Source organism: Hypanus sabinus, chromosome 20 (genome assembly GCF_030144855.1).
Source record: "Hypanus sabinus isolate sHypSab1 chromosome 20, sHypSab1.hap1, whole genome shotgun sequence".
Lineage (NCBI taxonomy): Eukaryota > Metazoa > Chordata > Chondrichthyes > Myliobatiformes > Dasyatidae > Hypanus > Hypanus sabinus.
In genome coordinates this window covers 42,324,633-42,346,211 of record NC_082725.1, presented here as the reverse complement: position 1 = coordinate 42,346,211, position 21,579 = coordinate 42,324,633, and the positions used below count along the sequence as shown (strand labels likewise).

The 21,579-nt window shown below is 39.5% G+C and overlaps 1 protein-coding gene across 5 annotated transcripts in view; it reads left to right on the top strand.

The window, feature by feature from the left end:
• The window catches only part of LOC132378460 (catenin delta-2-like), a 1,187,639-nt gene that overhangs the window by 1,082,786 nt on the left and 83,274 nt on the right, over window positions 1-21,579 (top strand). For all 5 annotated transcript variants that reach the window (XM_059945388.1, XM_059945390.1, XM_059945393.1 and 2 more), the window contains 2 exons: window positions 14,557-14,674; window positions 18,818-19,003. In XM_059945388.1, coding sequence (XP_059801371.1) covers window positions 14,557-14,674; window positions 18,818-19,003 — 304 coding nt within the window. The remainder of the gene's footprint in view (window positions 1-14,556; window positions 14,675-18,817; window positions 19,004-21,579) is intronic.

The window sequence follows — 21,579 nt, the reverse complement described above, 5'->3', positions numbered from 1 at the left end:
GTGGGGGGTTGCGGGGTCAGGGTGAATCTTACTAAGAAAAATTTAAGCCAAATACAAAGTTAAGCACTCAACACTGTCAACGGCAACGACTTAAAATGGTGGACAGCGTCGCAATCTGACTTAAAATGGCAGACAGCATTCACCTTCCTCAGTTCATAACTACGAGTTGTCCGTAAGTCGGACGTTCGTAACTCGGGGACTACCTGTACTAGGCTGATGAACTGCTGCTGGAATAATAGATTCTTAACAACAATTCTTCTCCTCCTCCCCTTCTCTGTCTTCTGCTCCCTCATCCCTACATCACTATGTCTACACTGCCACTGCCAGACACCCCTCTCCTCTACCACTCACTATACCTATCCCTTCCACCACTCTACTTACCCCAATTCATTCTCTCTCTAGCCTCCACTCCCTCTCCCCTACCATCCAATCCCCATACCTATCCTCCGTTCCCCAAAGCTGCCCCTCTACCCCAACTCCATCCCAACCCACAACATCACAATCGTCCTTCACCTACGCTCCCTTTCTATCCCTACTCACTCTCTACATCCTTCAACCCTCTTCACCTGCTTGTCCTGGGTTGCTCATGCTGTTTGCTTTCTCCTTGGATGTCCCACATTTCAAAATAGGCTTTTCCATAGAGAACTATGAATTCACTCAATAAAATATATGATGTTTGAAAATTGACTTCTACTGTAAGTCTTGGGATGCAAGATTTCATGGAAAAACAATTTAGCATGGGCTTCCGGAGTGGTTTGGGTTCTAACCCAGACTTCCACTATGATTTTTACATACCATCTGGCAGATCAACTTGGAGCTTAAAAATATTTTTAATTGATGTTAGTCTTAGAATTATTCAATTACTTTGGCAGCAGGTGATTCTGTGGACTGACTGGCTTTCAAGAGTAGTTCGGCAAACAGTTCCGATCAGTGATAATGAGAAAGTCCGAACATGGTGCTGGGCCAGTCTTATTGATCAGCTGGGAGCTGGCTTTGCAACAGAAGATTGGCTCTGGCAGCGGCTCTTAGTAGCAGTGAACTTCAAAGCAAGCCTTCGCAGCCTGGGGGCGAGGTAGCGGGAGTCTCACCAGGCAGTAGAGGATCTGAGACTGAGTCCCTTACTTGCTGTGCTCTGACCATGTTCAAACATTTCAAAGTCACATTCTCCAAGGGAATAATATAATGGATAATTAGCCTCCTAATTACCAATCACCAGTGCTGTGTTTATGTGCCTATCTTGTTATGGTATTGATTGTACCTACCCAGGTCCTCTGTGATTACGGTTGTAATAATACAGTATATTACTCCACACTTCCTATCATTCAGAAAATTGAATTTAGGAAAGGAACAGGTGAATGGATGACACAATTACATTTTACATCCAGGAAGCTGTGCATTTTTTGGAATGGCTACCCCCAGTACCACTTAATCAGAATCAGATTCATTATGACTGACATATGTTGCAAAAATTGTTTTGTGACAGCTGTACAAAGCAAGATTTTAAAAAAACTTTAAGTTACAATACAAAAGTGCAAACGAGGAATCACTAATGTTCATGTATTGTTCATGGTCCATTCATGAACAGTAAGTACCTCGCGGTGTTGGCGCATGGCCTAGTGGATTAGGCATCGGTCTAGTGATCTGAAGGTCACTGGTTTGAGCCTCAGCTGAGGCAGTGTGTTGTATCCTTGAGCAAGGCACTTAACAACACATTGCTCTGTGACAACACCGGTGCCAAGCTGCATGCATCCTAGTGCCCTTCCCTTGGACAACATCGGTGGCGTGGAGAGGAGAAGGCTTGCAGCTTGGGCATCTTCCGTTCTCCCATACAACCCTGCCCAGGCCTGCACCCTGGAAACCTTCCAAGATACAAATCCATGGTCTCATGAGACTAATGGATGCCTATAAAGTACCTCACTATTGTTGATGGTAGAGGGGAAGGAGCTGTTCCTAAAATGCTGAGTGAGCGCCTTCGGGCTCCTTGCACCTTCTCTCTGATGGTAGATGAAAAGACAGCATATCCTGGATGGGTTTCTATCAATGACTTTTCAATCTTTTTCAATGTTCAAACTAAACTAATTATCAGAGTACCTATATGCCACCATATAGTACCCTGAGATTCATTTTCTTGTGGGCATTCATAGTAAATACAAAGAAACACAGTAGAATCTATTAAAACTACACATGACAGAGATGAACAAACAACCAATGTGTAAAAGACGACAGACTGGGTAAATATAAAAAGGAAAAGAAAGAAATAATAGTAATAAATAAATAAGCAACAAATATCGAGAACACACGTTGTAGAATCAGTTCAGTGTTGCGGTCAGTGAAGTTACCCCCCCGGTTCAAGAGCCTGATGGTTGAAGGATAATACTGCTCCAGCACCTGTGGTGTGGAACATGAGGCCCCTGAACCACCTTCCTGATGGAAACAGGGAGAAGAGAGCATGGCCTGGAAAGAGAGTGTCCTTGACGATAAATGTTGCTTTCCTGTGACAGCGCTCCATGTAGACGTGCTCAGTGTTGAGGAGAGCTGCAGTGTACTGGACTGTATCCAGTACTTTTTTGTAGGCTTTTCTGTTCAAGGCCTTTGGTATTCCCATACCAGGCAGCGAAGCAACCAGTCAGTATACTCTCTACCGTGTCATGGTTTTAGATGACATGCCGAATCTTCACAAATTTCTGAGAAAGTAGAGGCACTGCCGTGCTTTCTTTGTAATTGCACTTACATGCTGGACCCAGGACAGATCCTCTGAAATGATAATATTGAGGAATTTAAAGCCGCTGGCCCTCTCCACCCTGATCCTCCAATGAGGACTGGCCCAGGGACTTCCAGTTTCCCCCTCCAGTAGTCAATAATCAGTTCTTTGGTTTTGCTGATATTGAGTGAGAGGTTCTTGATGTGGCACCACTCAGCCAGATTTTCAGTCTCTCTCCTATATACTGATTCATCGCACTTTTAATTCGGCTAACAACAGTGGTGTCATGAGCAAATGTAAATATTGCATTGGAACTGAGCTTTGCCTCATGGTCATAAGTATGAAGCAAGTAGAGCAGGTGGCCAAGCACACACACAGCTTTGCTGATGCTGATTGTGGAGGAGATGTTGTTGAAGAAGTCAAGGATCCAGTTGCACAAGAAGGTATTGAGGCCCAGGTCCTGGAATATTGATTAGTTCTGAGGGGATGATAGTGTTGAATACAGAGCTGTAGTCAATGTAGAGCACCCTGATGTATGCTTCTTCAATGTCCAGATGTTCCAGAGTTGAGTGAAGAGCTGTTGAAATGGCAGCTGCTGTTGACCCTGTTGTGATAGTAGGCAAATTGGAGTGTATCCAAGCTGTGTCTCATGCAGGAGTTGATATGCTTCATCGCCAGCCTCTCAAAGCACTCTCTACCTATTTGAATGAAACATCATTTTTCTAAGTCAATTTACCACGTAGTCATGAAAGCTATGCCTCCATTTGGTAACCATAGGGATTGCAGCACACACAGCATTCAGCTTCCTACGCATGTGTCAGTGCTAGGTTTTTAACAAGGGCATTGTGTGCCGTTCCATTTGCCAGCTATATTCCTATATACTTTTATCCTTCTCTAAAACAAATTGTTCCTGAAGTTATAGTCTCAACTGGAGAATTAAATTATTGCAATTTTCATGCCATCTGAATGTTCCGACTGTCTGGATATAGTCACTCTAGTCTGAGCACTGAGTTTACCAAACTGACAGAGAAAATGTTCAAGGGTGTGCTGAATATTTCCCCACTGACTGCTGGAAATCGCTTTCCCGTGACTGCTCAGAGTGCATCAGGGATGGTGACGAGAGCCTCTAGACCCTTTAGCAGGCGTAGTGGAGAAGTTCAGCTACCCCTCAGTCAGTCTGCTGCCCTGTCAGTGAAGAACCTGCTGTTCTCACTTTGGCCTCATCAGTTACCACAGAGCCCATAGAACCAGAGCAGAAGTACATCACCCTCCATCCCAAGGGACTGCTGAAGAATAGTGACGATAACAACCAATTTATGCTCAGCAAGTTCTCACAGCAGCACTGATGCTGACCGTCAATTAGATGCTGGTTTCAGTGGGCTGATATGACATATTTTTATTATTATCTCAAATTATCGCATATTCTGCATTGGCTGCTATTCTTTTTAGATTAGCCGTAGGAGAATCACAAAAGATGATATCACTTAGCATGAAGGTGTTGAAATTTTCATCTTTGCATCATGAAGTGGAATACTTTGCAGACATTCCAGCAAAACGAGGAAAACAAGAATTTGTGTGCTAAGAAACAAAGAATCCAAAATTATTCACTGACGTAACCTTAATTCTGTTTCTATCATATTTATTGCCACCTCTTCATCTGTTGTTGAAGACAAAGTTGACCAAAGATCTTCCCATGATTGACTGGCAGGACAGAATCAGGCCAATCAGCACATCAAGACTGCTCTGCCATTCAAACATGCCTTGTAAAGCCTCAGCTTTACGTCATAAACACAAGGGTTACTGCAGATGCTGAAAATCCAGAGTAACACACACAAGATGCTAGAGGAACTCAGCATTCAGGGAGAAGAACGAACAGTTGACATTTGGAGCCAAGACCCTTCAACAGGACTAGGAAATAAGACCAAGAAGGTGGGGGGAGGGAAAGGAGTACAAGTTGACAAGTGAGGGAAAAGGTGGGTGAGTGGGGGTAGTAGGGAGAGAAGAGAGAAGCTGGGAGATAATAGAACGAAAAGGTAAAGAGTTGAAGATGAAGGAATCTGACAAGAGAGGAAAGTGGACCATGGGAAGAAAGGGAAGGAGGAGGGGCACTGTGGTTTGGGGGGGGGGGCGCAGTGTGGTGATAGGCGAGGGAAGAGAAGAGAAGGAATGAGGGGAGCCAGAATTTGGAATGGAAGGGAAGAGAACAGAGATATGGGGTCTCACCTACATCTCCTCCATTTACCGGAGATCTGCCCACACCACATCTTCCCACCTTCATAACAAGGATAGAGTCACCCTTGTCCTTACCCACTACTCCACAAGCCTCTGCATCCAGTACATCATTCTCCATAACTTCCACCATCTTCAATGAGATCTTAACGCTGAATACATCTTTCCTGAACCCCCTCCCCAAAAAAAATTCTCCCCTTTCCACAGGGATCACTCTCTCCATGGTTCCTTTGTCCATTCATCCCTACCCACTGATCTCCCTCCTGGCACTTATCCCTGCAGGTGGCACAAGTACTACCTGCCCCTTCATCTCCTCTCTGACCATCATTCAGGACCCCACACAGTCCTTCCAGGTGAGGCAGCACTTCACCTGCAAATCTTTCTGAGTCGTCTACTGTATCAGGTGCTCCTGGTGCAGCCTCATCCACATCAGTGAGACCAGACGTAGTCTGGGGAACCACTTTGTCGAGCAACTTGTCTGTCTGCAATAGGCAAGATTTCCCAGTGGACTTCCATTTTAATTCTAACTGCCGTTCCCATTCCAACATGTCGGTACAAGGCCTCCCCTACTGCCACGATAAGGCCACTCCCAGGTTTGAGGAGCCTCCCTCATATTCCATCTGGGTAGCCTCCAACCTGCCAGCATCAACGTCAATTTCTCTAACTTCCAGTAATTTCCCCCCCTTCCCTTTTTCTCTCTTTTCCATTCCCCGTTTTGGCTTCCCTCCTACCCCTTCTTCTCATCTGCCTATCAGCTCCCTTTGGAAAACTCTGGAAGATAGTATTGATGGAGCCTTATTAGTCCTAATAGCATACAAAGCAGTATATGAAATACAGTATAGTTAGTCGATGCAGAGAAAAATAATGCAATGTATTTTTTTCTCTCCAGGCATGTTTGAATATGCTTGTCTTTTCTGTGTTAAGAAATCTAAGTATGAATCCTGTGTCTAGAAAGCAAAATGAAAGCTATGCATGTATTAAAATGATAGTCAACCTCATAAATTTGTAATATTGTTTCACTGTTTTTAATCACTATAAATGCTCTGGAGACCAGCTCGATATTGTACTTGCCTGTAAAATACATTGTCTAACATGAAATAGAGAAGTACACCACGAGTTGCAATAACATAATTCTTCTCGATTGGGAATTAGTTTACATCTCAGAAATGCCAGCACGTGGTATGATTACAGTTTTGATTTATTCTGTTTTCATTTTGATGAAGTATTACCCAGACCTAGGACTATAGGGAAGATAATATCTCAAACTTTTATCCGTAATTCAACTTTAATAGAATTACTTCGATATATTTTGGGGAACAAATATTTTCAGTTGCAAATGATGCTGTAAAAGCCTCGGAAAAGCAGCTTCTCGATCCTTGCTTTGTCCAACTTCTGACCAGTAAACTGGGGACAAGAAGGGCCACAGAACTTCCATTCAGATTTCTGCTTAAATTCAGAGCAATGCCTTATTAGAGAAAAAAAAGTTTTCTTTTTGTGTACCTCAGATGGTTTGATGGCTGCTTGAAATATCAGACCTCATAAAATTGCAAATGAGAACGTGTTAGGCTTCCTTGGAGAAGTTGGAGCCAGGATGAGTGGAAGAACTGTACTCATGTCGGGCACCCTAGTCTGACTCATCCAACCCCAGAGCACTGTATCCTCTAACTCCACCACCACCTCTTTGCCAGACTTTTTAGCGGACTCCCAATGAATTACTAATAGAGTACAGCAATGACAGAGGTGCCAGCTTTCGGATGGAATATCAAACTAAGCCAAAGTCAGCCTTGTTGGGATGTCTTAAACAAGAAAGAAGCAAACTTTGTCCATCGGAAGTCTGATCTCAGCCCATGGAGTGGAACGTCCCTGAAATAAACTCAACTATCTGGTCCAGTGAAGACAGCAAGTGAAGAGTAAAGACATCAAGTCCAGTGAGATAGACGTGCTTTGTGACTTCTGGGCGTTGCGAGCAGTAATGCTTGCAGAAGGAGCAAGTTTGTTCATGATGAATTTAGGGAAGAATCTTGTGGTAGTGTTATGCATTGTTGGATGTGAGAGATGGGTTGGTCATTATTAGGACTATAGGAAAGATCTGCATCCTAGGGATGGGTTGGTGTTGCTGAGGGCTGGATAGAAGGAATATTAGCTGTATGGTATCTGGGATATCAAAAGATTATTTTGAGCAGCTAAATATTTTTTCTATTCGCTGTTTTTTTGCTGCATCTGTTAGCTGTTTAGCAAATGTTGTGCCTCTAGTGCTCATGTGGGAAATGGAAAACAGTTGCAAACATATTCTAAAAAAAAGGGTGCTTTTAGTGCTGAGTATATATCATGCTAACATTGTGATTTGCTCGTTTTGGAGAAGGTATTACCCAAAATTATTTCAGATGATCAAACTGGTTTTATTAAAAATCGTTATTCTTTTTTTAACATTAGGAGATTGTTGAATATTGTTTATACTCCCTCACATGACACTTCAGAATGCGTGATTTCATTAGATGCGGAGAAAGCATTTGATAGAGTTGAATGGCCTTACTTATTTAATGTGTTGGAGAAGTTTAATTTTAGTCCGATATTTATATCATGGATCAAATTGATTTATCATACTCCAGTAGCCTCAGTGTTTACCAATAATCAAAGATCTCCCTTTTTTCGCCTATTTCGGGGCACTAGACAAGGATGTCCTCTTAGTCCATTACTATTTAACATTGCCTTAGAACCTTTGGCAATTGCCATCAGACAATCACAGGATATTTTGGGTATTAATCGTGGGACAGATATTCATAAGTTATCCTTGTATGCAGATGATTTATTACTATTCATTTCTAACCCGGAGAAATCCATCCCAGCAGTTTTATCATTATTGGCTCAATTTAGTGAGTTTTCTGGGTATAAGTTAAATCTTAATAAAAGTGAATTGTTTCCGTTGAATAAACGGGTCCCAATTTATGGAAATTTACCTTTGAAATTAGTTAATGACTCTTTTACTTATTTAGGGATCAAAATCACAAAAAACCATAAAGATTTATTTAGATTTAATTTTTTACCCTTAATTGATCAGATTAAAGGTTTGTTTACTAAGTGGTCACCTTTATCTTTATCCCTAATAGGTAGGATTAATGCTATTAAGATGGTTATTTTACCTAAGTTTTTATATATTTTTCAAGCGATACCAATTTTTATCCTGAAATCTTTTTTTACTAATGTTGACTCTAAAATTTCTTCATATATATGGCAGAATAAAAATCCCAGGTTAGGTAAAACATATTTACAGAAGACAAAAAAGGAAGGCGGGTTAGCATTACCTAATTTCAGATTTTACTATTGGGCAGTTAATATTAGATATTTGTTATGTTGATTGAAAGATGGGGGTGGATCTTTTGGCCCTTGTTGGGTGAGTTTAGAAACTAAATCTGTATCAGCTTATGCTCTGGGTTCTATTTTAGGGACTTCTCTCCCTTTTGCTCTTTCTAAATTGCCGAAACGAATTGACAACCCGATAGTTAAACATACTTTGCGTATATGGTTTCAATTTCAGAGATTTTTTGGGTTGACTCAATTCGTTTTAAATAGTCCTATTGTATCTAATTGTTTTTTTTCACCCTTCCATTATAGATCAAGCTTATTCGGCTTGGAAAACTAAGGGATTACTAAGATTTTCTGATTTATTTTTAGACAATTGTTTCATGTCTTTTGAGAAATTATCCAACAAATATAACTTGCCTAGATTTCATTTTTTTAGATATTTACAGATTAGACATTTTTTAAGTTCTGTACTCTCTACGTTTCCAAATTTTGTGCCTTCAGATATTTTGGAGAGTTTATTTGAATTAGACCCTTTTCAAAAAGGGTTTATTTCAAAACTTTATAATATAATTAAGAAGATACGTTCGGAGCCTCTTTATAAGACTAAAAAGGATTGGGAAAGAGAACTTAGTCTTAGTATTTCTAGTGAGAATTGGGATAGAATTCTTCAATTAGTTAATACATCATCGTTATGTGCCAAACATTCATTAATACAATTTAAGGTCGTACATAGGGCCCATATGTCCAAGGATAAATTAGCTAATTTTTACTCTCATATTAGTCCTATTTGTGATAGATGTCATTCTGAAATTGCGTCTTTAACTCACATGTTTTGGTCGTGTTCATTTTTGGAGAAATATTGGAAAGATATTTTTGATATTATTTCTGCGGTTTTGAATATCGATTTACAACCTCATCCTATTACCGCAATTTTTGGTTTACCAATGTTAGACTCACTGCATTTATCTTCTTCAGCCCATCGAATGATTGCATTTCTAACTCTGATGGCTAGAAGATCTATACTGTTGAATTGGAAGGAAATTAATCCTCCCACTGTATTTAATTGGTTCTCTCAAACTTTGTTATGTTTAAATTTAGAAAAAATTAGAAGTGGTACTTTTGAGACTTCTATTAAATTTGAAAAGTTATGGAGACCATTTATTCAACATTTTCATATGATGTAATATGACCCTGTGCCAAGTTCATTTGATTTCCCAGCTTTTAGCTTATGTATTTTGAGAGGACCGGAAGTGACGGCATTGATGAATACTTATTTTTGTGAGATATTATAAACAGCCCCCTTTTTTTTCTCTCTTTTTTTTTGCTTCTTTTTTCTTCTATATTACTTATTAGTTATAGTTATTAGATTAGATTAGCTAGTTTTGCATTATATAAATTTTTTTTGTTTTTTTTTCTTTCTTTTTTCTGTTCTCTTTATATCATACATTATGAAATATTTAGATTTACTATGTTCATACATATATTTTATGGCTTATGTCTTGGTAGACTCATTTATATTGTAACTATTATTTTTTTTTCATATGTAATGGAATTTGTATGTTGGTAATTTCTTTATCAATATATCATTTGTATTCTGTCCATATTACTAATATTAATAAAAAGATTTAGAAAGAAAGAAAGTGATTTGCTCGTTTCAACAAAGCCAATAAGTAACATCTTCCAGCTTATCATGGAGCTTGTGTTTTATTCTATCATCTCACTGTGGTACTTCACACTTTACCTTCCAGTTCATCCATCCAATGATAATCCTTGATACAGCTTCCATGATATCACTTTATTTATCATATCCTTTGGTAAACCATTCCCTCTCCAGTGAGATCACTGGCATAGCTTCTAAAGCATCATCTCCCCTGATGTCCCTCAGTACATTTCTCAACTTAGTACCTCTGCCATGGTAATCCTCAGGACCTTTCCCAGTATCTTTCAGTATAATTCCCAGTAGAATCCTTCTGATGTGACATTGCTCAACTCTACTATATTACATATTCCACTCATCAGTTCCGTATCCAGTATAAGAGGTAGCTCACACTCTGTAATCTGCCCTTTCTATTCTGTAACCCTCCTAGGCTTACAGCTGTGATGAAGTGGTATGGAACACCATTTAACCTGGTAGCTCTCAGTTAAGTGGCTGCCAATCTGTCACCATCTGATTGTGCCTCTGTTTATATGGACTTTGTTTACTAATGTATATAACATTGTGATTGTGACCTCACACAAGTTTGTGGAAAGGGATCAGAGGATTGGTTCCTTAATTGATAATATATCCCTTCAGTAAGCAGGACCATCCTTGATCCTCTCAGTAGTTTTGTACATCTTTGCACTGACAGGGAAGCAGAGATAAGCAAATCTTCTCATGATGCCTGGGTACAGTTGGGCTGTTCGCTTGGAATGCAGTACCTTGATAATTCCACCTAGGCAGAGTGTCACAGAATCATATTCATGTAAATGAATAGCTTTCAACAGAGAAAATACTGTCACTCTTCTGACATTTGCAAGAAAGTAGCTGGTAGGAAGTATCAGCATTTTGAACAGACAGCCAGTAACACTAGTTGCAGAGTAAATTGGTTTACTCACCAGATCCAGGAGATGTCATGTGAAGGTTCTGTAACTCAACAGCTCTGCTGGTCACAGTGTTGCCACAGGATAACACATCAATAATAAAATATATTGTCTTTCAAACAGAGATCATGCATTCAGATCTCCACTCTTTGCTTTCAGTTAAAACTGTGTCATTGTGGAGAGAATCCTTTAGCATGGATATCAGTAGTAAGAAATAGAGTAGGAGGATGCCTACTTGGAATATATTTTCTGAAACCTGCTCTGCTATTCACTAACATCTTGGCTGATCTGATCTTGCTGTCAACTCTGCTTTTCCCCATATTCCCCCCCAGGCTCTTGACTCCCTATTAGGAGGTCATTTTGATGAAACTTTTTAATGTAAACTTAACCTCAAAGTGTAGTTATAGTTATAATCGCACAGCGATTTCTTACACTTACTACTTCTGGTCTTCACCCAGATTATTTGTATGCCATGATTTTTGAGCAATGATCGTTTCTCCCAACTGTACTAAAATCATTTTTTTATTAATGGAGATATCCACCTCCTTTTCTTTTTCTGCCTGTTATGACTTTAAAAATAATCCAAAGCTCTAGATGTAACGGGTCTGTATTTAGCACAGAGAAACACACAGAAGAAACTAGGTGGAAGAATCTCTGGAAAATCAAAGTGCATTGCTTTTTTTTACACCTTTTGGACACAAAAATGATCATGGGTGAGCACATGTAATTTCAATGTTTTACACAGTTTCTGAATATAAAAATGTTAGGTGTCAAATTCACCCTTCTTTTACCATCCTATAATGCACAAACACTGAGTCTTGATTAATAGAAAGAAAGTGACCTTATTGTCAATTTATACCTTGATAAATTTATTATCAAAGTACATATGATACTTCTTCATGATATCATTCCAGAGAACGTTGTCTCATTTTTTAACTGCATTGTATTTGTGGTTTATAAATGACAATAAACTTAATCTGAATCTGATATGTCACAATATACAACCCTGAGATTCATTTTCTTGTGGCATACTCAATAAATCTATAGCATAATAACCATAACAGAATCAATGCAAGACTGCCCAGCTTGGTGCTAAGTGGCAAAATAGCCTGTTTGGTACCTTCCATCAACTCATTCTAGGAGTGGAAACAAAGAACCCCCTTTAGCAAAATGACAAAGTGAACACACACTCTCCTGTCAATCCATGTAAACCACTGAACAACGGGAGAAGCTGGGGGAAGAGGAAAGAAAAGGTGAAATCCCAGACCAGTTAAAAGGGAACAATTCTAAGAAGTATCTTTCCAACCTGCTTAGAATATCAAAAATCGTCCAGGAAACTATCTATGTCACTCTAGCATTGATTGGTTGATTGATGTTAAAGGCCACCAGCCTCTTTTACAAGAAAATCCGACCCTGTCTATCCTTGCTGAAAGGATTGAAATTCTTCAGATCAAAGAAATAAAATATTAGATTTATTTGCAAAAAAAGTCCACAAGTTTCTTCATGCACAATTTTAATCGAGGAACAAACAACTGACTGGAATGACCCTAGGAGCCTTTTGCCTTGAAATGTTTACGATTTCTTTGAAAGTACTGCAGAACTTCCTAAACCATGGTTATTAACGCCACTTAATACCTCCTGTGGGATTAGAGGGGAAATTGCTTCAGAGGCGGTTCTTATATTGGTAATAAGAAGCAATGTGATCTATAAAATGATGCCAACACCCAAAATTTCTGGTCAATAAAATGTTCAAAAACACCTTAATAATCTCAATGTTGCAAGCTTTTGCAATTTAAATGCAGTGGTATTTTGCTCTCCAGAAGCTGCTGTGGATAGCTATTCGAACATCTGATTTTTAAGTGACGGATTTTGATATGTGAGCTTTAGATTAATACATTCATTTGTTATTGTTTAAGCTCTGCCACTCAACATTAATACAGGCTTCAGTTTAAGGAGCCCAATAAATAATTATTTATTCAGCAACATATAAAATTAATCTCAATCAACTATGTAGAGCCTATTATGTACAATGCAGTAGCAATATATTCTCTTATAGCTATTTACAGTTTTTTTTTACGCTAAGTGCAGCACTAAGTGATATAAAATCGTTCAACGAGTTTAACCTAGGAAAGGGAAGTATATTATTTGGTTATCCTTGGAAAATTATAAAACAAATAAGGAAATCATTTTGATGAAATCTGATTTCTTTATCTACACTGGAAACTTGTTGAAACTTCCCCTACTCAATAATGCAAATTCTAACCTTGTGGTTAATACTAAATGTAGATTTTGTTTTCGGCGTGAGGTCAAAAAGGGAGGAATGGGAACTATCAATACCAACAAGGATAGCAGCAAATTACAGTAGGAAGTTTATAACATTGCAGTCTGGACAAATGAATCTTAACACAGATAAATGCGAGTTGGCTTTGGAGTACATACACTTCACCAAAACTTGCATCAACAGGTTAGCCCAACATTAGGAAAATTAATGCAAACACTAGGATTTATTTTAAGATGAACTGAAATGGAAAATTAGGAATGTTGTAGCTTTTACACATTTTGCACCTTTCTGTTTGCAGTATTACAAAAATAATTCTGAGTCAGTCGAGAGGGTGCAGGTAAGAATGATAACCAAAATTGTAAGAGTACATTTCAGGAAGGCAAAGTTTGGGTCTCTTAACCCTCTAATTCAAAGATCAGTGAGAATGCAGACCTTGCTACTACAGACGCTGATGGAAATCAAATAGTATCAATACACTTGAGGAACACTGGACAAACCTCTGAAGAAGAAGAGACTTGAGAGTGGTGCTAATAGATTCAGATAAAGGTAGTCAGGAAGAGTCTACAGGGCAAGGGCTCCCAACCATTTTCATGCCATGGATCAATACCATTAAGCAAGGGGTCCGTGGACCCCAATTTGGGAATCCCTCTGATAGAGAGATAGGAACATCAGGATGGACTAGTTGAGGTCAATGGTTTCCCTGCCTTACATCATTTGTAGTTAATAATAAAGACAGAAAATACTGGAAATGCTTAACAGACCAGGCAGTATTTGTGGAGAAAGGAACTGTTAATCATCGTATCACAGTCATACAGCAGAGAAATAGGACCTTCAGCCAATATGGATGGAAATAAATTGCAACAGAAAGATCAGAGGACAATCTGATTCACTCTTTCAATGAACTGGGAAAGTCAGCATGGACTGGAAAACACATTTTGAGTTGTATGGTTCTGCAGGAAACCTGCAGAAATATATAGCACACAGACAGGCCATTCAGCCCACCAAGTCTATGCTCACTGTCAACTGCCCATTCATATTAATCCCACTTCTTTTATTGAGGGCTGCAATTGCATTTTACACTGTCAGCTAACCTGCCAAGTGGCTAATATTTGGGACGTGAGAGGAAATCAGATCACTAAAGGAAACCCATGTGCTCATAAAGAGAACATGGAGACGCCTTATAGATATCATTGAAGATCACAATTGAACCTTGGTTGCTAAGATTTGATCATATCAAAACATTCCTGTTGTACTTCCGTGAAATATTTATTCTGTTTTACTCCCAAAGATGCTCCCAGCATTTACTGTTTTTATGTCAAACTTCTAGCATGTGCAGTGCCTATATTTGAACTAAAAATTAATCTACAGTGATCTGTGGGTTAATTCCCTCAGATAGAAAGGTCACTGGGACAACACAGGAATGATGTGGAGATGCTGATGACATTTTGTGCTTTCTTCTTAGGAACGTGAGTTCAGCTGGCGAGGAAGCCCGAAGAAGGATGAGAGAATGCGATGGTCTCACTGATGCTTTGTTGTTTGTGATTCAGTCGGCTCTGGGGAGCAGTGAGATTGACAGCAAGGTTTGCCTGATCTCAGATTTCTCTTTTCTAATGTATGAAGGTGGACTTTTACAGATGGGCTCTTTGATGTCACTGAAATATTTTGCTTCTAAGAGGTTCTTTGCTTCTCAAAATATGTTGATATATTACCAAATGGAGAAAAGGGCTATTAAATACAGGAGGTAGATCACATTTAAGATGCCACTTTCCTTGGACACCAGAATAGTTAAATCAGCATATGCTGTCGCAATTTGAATACTTGCCTTTTTCTGTTAAACTTGCCTTTTAAGTAGATTAGCAGTCTCCACTGAATACCATGTCTTTTGAGTTAAAGCTTCCTTCATTAAAAATGTTGTGAATGCAATAGAAGGCCTTTGCACTGACTGCTGCACATTTATTAATAGTAGAAGCTCAGAACACGTAAGATTAAGATTTATTTTATTTCTTACATCCATCTCACAACATGAAAAAGTAAAAATCTTTAAGTTGCATCTCTGTTGCTATGTACGAGCAATAAGACAGGAAACGTGGGAGGATATCGCCCCAAACACTAGAAGTGTATATGTAACTGTTCTGTGTACGGTACATGTATGTACAGTCCGATCAATCAGATCAATGTGTATTGATAAACCTGATGGCCTGGTGAAAGAACCTGTCCTGGAGCCTGTAGGCCCTGGCCTTAATGCTGCAGTACCGTTTGCCAGATGGTAGCAGCTAAAACACTTTGTGGTTGGGGTGGCTGGAGTCCCTGATGATCCTCTGGCTCCTTTTTACACACATGCTGCTGCAAATATCCTGAATAGAGGGAAGTTCACATCCACCGATGTGCTGGGCTGTCCGTACCATTCTTTGCAGTGCCCTGTGATTGAGAACCCTACCATGTTGATTATCTAATCTTAAGCAATAAGTATCACAGTGTCAGATTGTTGGATAAGTCTAGCGCTAATGGTCATTCATATTATACAGAAGTAGAAAAGAATAACCAGCCACCCTGATTCCAATAATGCTAATGAATTCCAAGCATCAGGACCACTGGTAATTGTGATTTTGTCATCAGAGAACAATAAATCCAGGCAAGATTACAGCAATTGAAGCTCAACTGTTCTGCAAAGAGCAGGTAACCTGAAGTCAAGCACCTTTAGATTCAAGAGAGAGGTTGTGCAAAGCCTCCTTCATGAGGAGGGTATTTCTTAATGTACATGAGACTGGGCTTCAACGAGTGGTTGACAAAGGTGCCAATTCAAATGATGTCACACCCAGCAATTCACATCAGAAAATGTTTAACAACCTTAAAAGAGCGAACAAACCAACATACCTGCACTTGGAATGTGACTACAGGAGATCACGCCTGCTGCACAGCTTCTTCAGATTTTCAGTCGATAGTTTTTCTCCAATCTCATGATTTCCTATTGACATTGAAGGAGGCCATTGATAGGCCAGCTCTCAGAGCAATCCCAGGATTTTGTACATTACAAATCCTTATTCAGTGCTGGCATGCGGCCCAGAAATGGCATTTGTTTAATAGTATTGATCAGTGGTTCTCAGTCTTTCTCTGACCATGGTCCACTTGTGACTTTCACCTACCTCTGTGGTGCCCACCCTCCATAGACTCCGTTAGTTGCTGTAGTATTTTTTGGCCAACTGTTCCAAATTATTCTAGCATACAGTCAATATTTGTGTTTTAACAGATTATAAATATTATATTACAATACAATGTTACAGGTGTATATGAAAAATAAGACTATTTCAAAGTTCTGAAAGGATGCTTAATATATATTATTCCAGCCAGCAACAAAAAAGTGCTTAACATTGTTACTTTGAGTGTTTAGTGAGATCCTTGTGACTGATACAAACTAGTGAGTTTTTAAACATTTTGTGAATAGGTTCTATGGAAAATCAGTAAACATCAAGGAATTGTAATAAGTGTAATCTCGTGAAAAAGTAACAGTATTGAAAATGCATGTAAAAATAAAACTAGCTTTTGAAGCAGTATTTTTTAAATAATTTGGCTTTTAGGCAAATATCTTTTTAATATTGTTAAATTCTACGTAGCAATAAAGAGTGTGTACACGCCAAGAAAAGTGAATTGAACTTCCTTTCAAAATATGATGAGTATCAGGAAGTCGTTGTGTTAGATAGTGATGCAGTGGTAGACTTCATGTGTTCTCGCCCCTCTGCAGTTTACCCATTCATGGCAGATGACCCTCCGGCATTAACTACTGCCTCCATGTCACGTTTTTAAGTATTGTAACTGGGACGGGTCAGTGGAAGGGAAACAGAGTGCACACTCACTGACTGGCCTTGCTGCAGGCAGTCCTGCCCAGGCTGCACTTTGTAATGTAGGGGGTGGATATGGAGTGAGGCTTTGTGGGCCACCCTGCAGGGCGTGAACGGTGCTTTGTGTGTGGTCAAGTGGGAGCAGAGGTAATGACTGGCGAGCCGCATGCACCGCCACCCCACCAACTTACCCAGGCTAAAATATTTTCTGCCTCACTTGCATCATCTAGCTTGTTTCCCATTCATTTAATTCAGGGTACCAAATAAATTAATGTTCAAATATTCATGTCTATTTTATTTATATATTTTAGTAATATTTCATTAAAACCATTAACTTCTCACGGCCAACTCAAAAACTCCTGTGACCCCAGTTTCTAGTTTTTTATTTGTGGACCAGACAAAATCTAACATAGCTCCCTGGGGGGGGGGGGGGGCATATGGCCCACGATGAGAACCATTGGCGTTGATGATAGCTAGTAGGTATTGACAGGAAACGTAGATTTTATTTATGCCAGAAATAGCTCAATGTGTGATCCACCATTGTTCATTTCCTAGATCTAACAACTGGACTCCGGTGCATGACGTTAACAGTGTAATCACCTCACCTCCACCCCTCCGCCCTAAGGTACAAAATCCACACCAGCAGTTTACCTCCCAAGTCCATTAGTGGGATTCAGGGCCAATATTTCACCCCACAGGAAATAACTTAATCAGCAACGCACATGAATGCAAACTGATGTTAAGAGCTGAAGCTGAACCTGCGACTGCCCTTGGACAGTCAGCAGAGATGTGAGAATGGGCTGCTGATGGCAACAAAGGAAATTGTTTGCACGCTTATAATGTCAACTTAATTTTGTCAGAATGAAGTGTTGCGTTTTAATAATCAAAGTAGTTCGGAATAAGATATGCCAGAACTTGCTGTTATTTAATGACAAGGCACTGCAAGGAATAGATGTGCAGTTAAACATGAATATTCAAGGAAAGCTCTGCAAGTTGTTATAGCTCTGCAAGAAAAATCTTGACCATTTTTTGGCCATTAAACCCAGTGCAGGAAAATAAATCTTTTTATTACAAATGTATTCATTGCTTTAACTCTGCTACCCTCACAATGCGGATCTACACAGCTATGAAGCGAGTTAAGCAACTTCTCAAAAATCATCCGAGATGGAAGCTTTCTTCAAGGTTTTTAATGAGATCTCCTACTTGTGAAACTGCAGAAAGTAAATTGCATATTAAATTCAATACAGAACCACCGCTGCCTGAATATATTAATGCTGTCGATTATTCTCACAATATTAACCGAAGTAATACACATACGTACACAATACTCCATAACTATGTCATGTAAACACACAGCACAACAAAATCTTAATAACGATAAACGGTAAACATAATAGTTCCTTCAAATATACCTACTAAATGTCTACCAATATTAACAAAAACTTAAAACTGGCAGATATTGCTGTTTCAAAGGCAAATAGAGAGAGTATGGAGATGAATGTTATTCCACCATTCCCTTCAAATCGAATCAAAATCAACCCACATAGGAAATGATACAAAACATAGCATATGCACAGGGAAGTGATGCTCACCCAAAACAAACTGAGCTTCTAGAGGCCAGAGCATTAACTAAGTGCAATTTTGAAAACTGCTAGAGAAGCATTCTAGCTCTTATGCCCAGTGAAGTTTCACTAATGTTTAAGAAATCATTCAAAGAAAAATACTATACTAGAAATGGGTCTGTACAAGAAAGCAAAATTAAAAAGGATTAATTTCAGTCTTCTTTGAAGATCCACCATTGCCGCAATGTGTAAAATGGCCTCATTCCATGCTCTATACTTCCGTGATGCAACATGATTCACTTTGGTCTTTGTTTTCATGCCACAGACGATTGAGAATTGTGTCTGTATCCTGAGGAACCTTTCCTATCGGCTGGCCGCAGAGACAGGCCAGGGACAGCAGATGGGAACAGACGAGTTTGACGGACTACTGTGCAGTGACAGCAATGGCAAGGATAGTGAGAGCTCCAGTTGTTGGGGCAAGAAGAAGAAGAAAAAGAAGGGCCAGAACCAGGTAATCAATGTCCTCTTAAACACAAGAAATTATGCAGATACTGGAATTCTTGAGCAACGCACACAAAATACTGGTGGAATTCAGCAAGACAGGCACCATCTGTGCAGGGGAATAGACTGTCACTGTTTCGGGCTGAGAGTTTTCATCGAGGCGGGGTGGGGGAGGCAGAAGCCAGAAAAAGGGAAATGAGTACAAGCTGGCAGGGGGGGTGGGAGGGTGAAGTGAGAACTGAGTCTATGTGAGCACATGGTCAAAGAGGCTGAGAGCAGCAGTGATCACAGAAGGGAAGCATTGAGAGTCTCACTAAACCGTTGAAAAGAGATTAAAATTTCTTCAAATACGCAGACGCCAAAGAGATTTTGCAGTGTAGCCCTAAATCATGAATACAAGAGATTCTGCAGATGCTGATAAAAGTCATGATGAAGGTTCTCATTCCAAAATATCAACTGTTTATTCCCCTCCATAAATGTTGCCTGACTTGCTGAGTTCCTCCAACGTTTTGTGTGTGAGCTTTTCAATGGGCTGAGTTGCCCAACTGATAGTAGGGTCAGTTCAGCTGGGAAGGAGGGAAAGGTAAGAGTCTGAGGGGGGATTAGTAGCATTTGATGAGCAGTCAACCTGCTGAATTCACTCCTTTGAGTTAAATCAATCATTATGCGTCAATACAATGTGGTGTTTAAAATGGGGGGGGGGGGACTGAGAATGTTCTTTGGGGAAAATTTGATCTCATTCTGCTGGCAAAATTTAGCAATAAAGTAACTACTTACAGTAGAAAATCTACATTTCCTTAATACGAGTACAGGGATAAAGAATGTTCAAATATTTTGCTGATCTTTTAAACTTTCAAGGTGTATTTCTACCCTTTTCAATTGAAGAATTGTTAATTTTTCTGTGATTGTTATGATCACTATAAATGCTGGTCATTTTCAAGACTTGGTAAAGTGGCTGTTGAAGATCATTGTTCCAAAGCTTCTATTGATATGTAAAATGGAAAGTATTCATAAAATTTAATCTGCCATTTTATGGACAGATAACGAATAAGATAAATGACAGAAAAAGAGAAAACACAAATTACTCCTGGAAGTTGTAGGTTGAGCATGAATGAGGAGTGTTAGTTAATTAGGACAGAAAACCAATAAATTCCCAGGACCTAATGACTTACATGCCAATATATTGAAAAAGCTAGGTATGAAAAGAGTGGATGCACTGGGGGTTCTCTCCTTGTAAGAGTTTAGAATGCTTCTCACAGTTTGAGAGGTAGTAAATGTAATTCCACTATTTATGAACAGAGAAAGAGAGAGAAAATTGAGAACTACAGATGAGGTAGCTTGCCATTAGTATGTAGTAATATACTAGAATAAAGGAATTGGAAGCAGCACTCCGTGATCACATTATCTGGTATCTCCTGTAACTAATAAAGGGGCCACTGAGTGTATGTTCATGGTCTTCTGCTGCTGTAGCCCATCCACTTCAACGTTCGACGTGTTGTGCAGTCAGAGATGCTCTTCTGCACTGTTGTAACACGTGGTTATTTAAATTAACTTTGCCTTCCTGTCAGCTTGAACCTGTCTGGTCATTCTTCTCTGACCTCACTCATTAGTGTGGAGTTCCTCACACCATTTTCTGTAAACTCCATAGACTGTTGTACATGACAATCCCAAGAGATCAGCAGATTCTCAGATACTCAAACCACCCTGTCTGGCACCAACAATCATCCCACAGTCAAAGTCACTTAAATTTCATTTCTTCCCCAATCTGATGTTTGATCTAAACAATACCTGAACCTCTTGACTGTGTCTGCATGTTTTTAAGCATTTCAGCTTTTAAGCTGCCACATGATTGGCTGATTAGGTATTTGCATCAATGAGCAGATACCTAATAAAAGGCCACTGAGTCTGGAAAATAATAATACGACTAGACAGAGCCAGCATGGACTAATGATGAAGAAATCATGCTTGACAAAAATGAGAGAGTTTGTGTTCAGGAGCCTTTGGATAACGTGGCTTTCAAAAGGTTATTAAACAAAATTAGAGCATGTGTGTTTCGGTAACATATTGCTTTTGATTTAGTTAATGGACAGGAAAAAAAGGAATGAAAAGGGTGTTTTCTGATTGCAAATCTGCGACCAGTAGGTTGCTGTAGGGGCAGGTGCAAACGTCCCAGGTTGTCACAATCTATATTGCAGACTTGGATGAGTGGAGCAGGATTGCTTTGTGGCAATGTGGGTTGTAAATGAGAAGGATGTACAGAAGCTTCAGGAGTAGATAGACAGCCTAAGTGAATTGTTCGGAACACTTGCAGATTGAGTATTATGTAGGAAAATACGAGGTCATCCTACTTGGCAGATTATTTCTTAAGGGCTGCAAAATTGAAAAGTGTTGGTGATCAGAGGATTCTGGGTGTCCTTGGGCATGAATCGCTCAAAGATCATTTGCAAGTACAGAAAGTAATTATGAAGGCAAGTGGTACATTGGTTCAATGGCAAAATAATTTGTGTGCAAGTGTAAAGAAGTCTCTCTGCAATCATGAAGGAAACCCAACAATCTCTCCAGATTGATTTCTGACAAGAAGCAGAC